This window comes from Dioscorea cayenensis, chromosome 8 (genome assembly GCF_009730915.1).
Source record: "Dioscorea cayenensis subsp. rotundata cultivar TDr96_F1 chromosome 8, TDr96_F1_v2_PseudoChromosome.rev07_lg8_w22 25.fasta, whole genome shotgun sequence".
NCBI lineage: Eukaryota > Viridiplantae > Streptophyta > Magnoliopsida > Dioscoreales > Dioscoreaceae > Dioscorea > Dioscorea cayenensis.
In genome coordinates, this window is record NC_052478.1 from 419300 (window position 1) to 423336 (window position 4037).

Below are 4037 nucleotides of genomic sequence, written 5' to 3' on the forward strand. Positions count from 1 at the left end.
AATACAGCATGATAGACCGTTGTCCACACTCGCGCCTTAGAGATAAGCAAATTAAACAAATGGTTGATATTTACTAAGAACAGTGTTTAGTTCAGAATGTAGATCCATCAGAGCTTCCCAAAACAATCACTTAATGGTCATTGGGATTCATATGCAATAAATTGCATACTGTTCCTTTTTTAGTCCTTAATTGGTCCATTAAGTCACTTATTAATATGTCCTCAGTTATTTGGGGTAGTGCTGTCTTGTCTTCATCTTTTTTATCATGAGGTAGAGAAAAACAAATAAACCAGCCACTTCAAAATTTCTCACATTGTCGATGTTTTCTCATAGAGTAAAATTTCGACTGTAATGATGGCAGATCAAGAGAGCGCTATAATTTGGTCGCCAAGATGGATACTAATTAGATAAAAACAATGAATTTAAAAAATGCTTGCACTGCTTTCTTCTCCATCAGTATTTAAAGATGTTTCACGCTGAGTAAAACCTAACCAGCAATAATGGCAGATCAAGTGAGTGTTAAAAGTTGGTGGCGAAGATGAATGGTGATAAAAAGGTTGGATAGAAACGGAGGCTAATTAATTCACAGCATTTGTGAGCACAGAGTTGAAGTTTCCATCCTGGACGGTAGCAAAGCCAGTTAGAAATGCAAAGAAGAAAAAAATAAACGTCTCCACTGCCAAAGCCATGCCCACAGCTATTGCTACCAACTAAACTTCTTAACTCACCGCAAAAAGTGTCAACCAACTTTCTGAACTCCTCTACTATATATAACAACCTCAAGATGAAGACGAGAGCAGGCACCTCACATACATCACCAAGACTCCTCCTAGGCTAGCTTTAGCGATCTTCAATGGCGAGCCCCTCCTACACCTCGCTCTTTGTGCTCTGCTTGCTTGTGCTCTCGGTCACTAGTCAAGTTACCAAAACTAGCGCTGGGCGTCAGGTTCCTGCAGCAAGCTCGGATAAGAAGCAGACAGAGTGCCTTGATCATGAAGGCACGGTCTTGATTCCGGGCGTCGGGCGTTACATGATCGGCAGCCATGACACACCGGACATTACTGGACTGGACAGCAGTGGTCCGGCTGCAGTCCACAGCCAGTATATCCCAGGGAATGATGACACTTTCGTGCCCAACCCAGGCTTCGAGGTTCCAAACCCTGCTGGCGGGGCTGTATCACCCCCATAATCGTGCAGTCTACAAAACATATCTTGCTCGCTACCCACCAAGCCAGCCCTCCTCCTCCAATCCTCCTCCTCCTCCTCCAAACCCTGCACTGGTAGTTTCGTGTGTCTGCTAATGCTCTGCTTTTTATGTCTAAGATTAGGTATGTGTTATTCCCGTAATTTGTGCGACCAAACGTTGATTCCCCATCATCGTTATGCTACGGCGTATGTCTGTAGTGAGATAAAAGATGTGAAACACACTCCGAGAAGGGGTGTTGTTTAAAATCTTGTGTACCAATATATATATATATATATATATTATGTATCAATCTGTGTCCCCAGAAATTCAAGTAATAAATCTTGCAGAGGCGGTCGCTTCTTCTATGCATTAATTTAGTTTCTCCGTAGTCGGTTCTATTGCTTGCATATATTATTCTTAAGTTGTTTCACAAGCATTCTTAATTCACAGAACTCAGCAAAATTGGCGAGAAAGAAAAATAAGATTTAAAAATAAATAAATAAATCACCCAAAATACATATTAAAAAAAAAAATAGAATAAACAAAATTCATACCAAACAGTGCAAACTCAAACAAACAAGCACTTTTTTTTTAACATGATCTGAACATCTGATTGCAGATCACAATGATTAACAACCATAGTTACAAATCAGACTAAAAAAGGACAATCAAGTTTGCTCTTAAATGATCAAACTGGCAACTAAAATCATGCTACAATTTGATGACAAGCATATTATACCAATCCAACGCAGATCATGCAAGGAGCATTTCAGCCTAAAGACGTCGTTTGTATTACTTTCTCTTTCTCAAAGTACGTCCCAAATGAGTGAAGTACTTCTAAAGCTATTAAAGGGACACTGAAAAAGGTATATATATATATATATATATATATACAAACAGAAGGCATCTGGACTGGAGAAGCAATTTTAGAACTTTTTCATATGAAATTTCCCTTGATTTTTTTTGCAAATTACCTCCTAGTCCTTTCATCACCAAAGTGGTTCAAGTTCTTTATAATAATAATAATTATTATTATTAATTAATTAATTAAGAACAAAATTATTGAGTGGTTTTGCAAATAAAGAGCCCTTATTAATTTATACTAATTTTAGTAATTTCTTACTGAAAAGTACTTGTATAACAAAAATTCAAACATCCATAGTAATTCTAAATTAACATATCCAAACTTCACTTATAAAAACCCTTGTCAAAAAATGCTTCTACTAACTTTAAGATATATATATATATATACATAAATCAATTCCTGAGATGCTTGTTGGTAGGAGGGGCTGAAATGGAACAGAATGAGCATTCATATGGAAAACATCAATTTTCATGTTTGGTGCCAACTTATAAAATGAGAACAAAAATCATGAGCTGTTCCATGGGAATAGTCACTCTCTTGAGCCAATTGATAGACAATGGGAAAGTAGATAGAAATGAGATTTTACTACTAAAGGGCCGTTTGGTTCGCGGTAATATAGAAATATTACCACGTGTTACGTGGTAATCTGAAAATATTACCACGTTTGGCATTACACAAGTGGTAATCTAGATGGTAATATCACATTACCAACTTATAAATATTACCAAGAAAGTGGTAATCCCATTACCACCAAATTTGGTGTCTATCTTGGATTACCGTGGTAATCTTATAACTTTGTATATTTTAACAAATAGATTACCATGACAACCAAACACGGTAATGAATTATTTCCGGTAATAAGAGTTTTCAACCAAACATGGTTATATTAAATTACCACAATATTCCCAACCATATAACATTCCCACTCATATTATCATGGTAATCTTGTTACATGGTAATATGTCATTACCACGAACCAAACGGCCCCTAAAGGTAAATAAAAGGTGAGTGTTTAAATGTAAACATGGAAAGGCAAGACAGCCTTGTTCTCATTTTTATACTCAAATTTTTAAATACAATATATTTTTATAATTATTTGTTAAAACTTTAATAATACTAATATAATTACACTTTTGTAATTATATGTTATATTTTATAAATTTCTTTATAATAACATATTAAATTTTATTATTAAATATATTATAATTATATATCGTATATAGAATTAGGATTGAATGAAATGGTGACAGGTAGGATTTTATCCCTTAAGAAAAAATTATATAAAACGATGACACCACATTAGATTACACCTCATTAGATTACACCCCATTTCAATTATAAATCACAACATCATACTAAATAGGTTTTTTAAATAACGTGGATCCACGTCATCATCCAAGTTATTTTTTTCTATAAACTTTAAATTCAAATTGTATAAATCTCTAAATTTAAAATTATAAAACCCTACCTAAAACCCTAAAATCATAAAATCAAATACTATAAAAACTATACACAAAATTCTAAAACCTAATTTATAAATCCTAAACTCTAAACACTAAATCCTAAATCCTAAGCCCGAAATCCTAAATAGTAGGGATTTGCGGTTTACAATTTAGGGTTTCACGATGGGTTTTTCAGTTTAGCGTTTACATAAAATTTTGATGTGGGGGCTTATGATTTCAAGCAATAAGAATTATCATTGAATGAAATAGTGACACCACATAGGATTTTATCTCTTCTTTTTGAAAAAAAATATTTGATTTATTATCTAAACCTGTAAATGCTAAAGGGAAACCCCTCGGGTTGGGGTTTTATAATTCTAAAAATTTAGAAATTTATACCTTTCGAATTTAAAGTTTACGTGGATGCCAATATGACATCCACAACGTAGGATTTTATCCTTTCAAATCATAAGTTGCCGCATCAGCATTTTATCTCTTTTTTTAAATAAAAATTAATTTTTTTTTTATTATCTAAGCTTGTAAA

General features: G+C 33.8%; 1 protein-coding gene across 1 annotated transcript; it reads left to right on the plus strand.

Annotated features, from left to right (window-relative positions):
* The first annotated feature begins 780 nt into the window (after nucleotides 1-780).
* On the plus strand, nucleotides 781-1546 carry LOC120266610 (putative cell wall protein). The gene has a single exon (XM_039274251.1). It carries the CDS (start codon nucleotides 854-856, stop codon nucleotides 1187-1189), a length of 336 nt encoding a protein of 111 aa, XP_039130185.1. The 5' UTR covers nucleotides 781-853; the 3' UTR covers nucleotides 1190-1546.
* Nucleotides 1547-4037: the final 2491 nt, after the last annotated feature.

Coding starts and splice junctions, on each gene's coding strand:
- LOC120266610 (XM_039274251.1), top strand. CDS start 854: ATGGCGAGCCCCTCCTACACCTCGCTCTTTGTGCTCTGCTTGCTTGTG.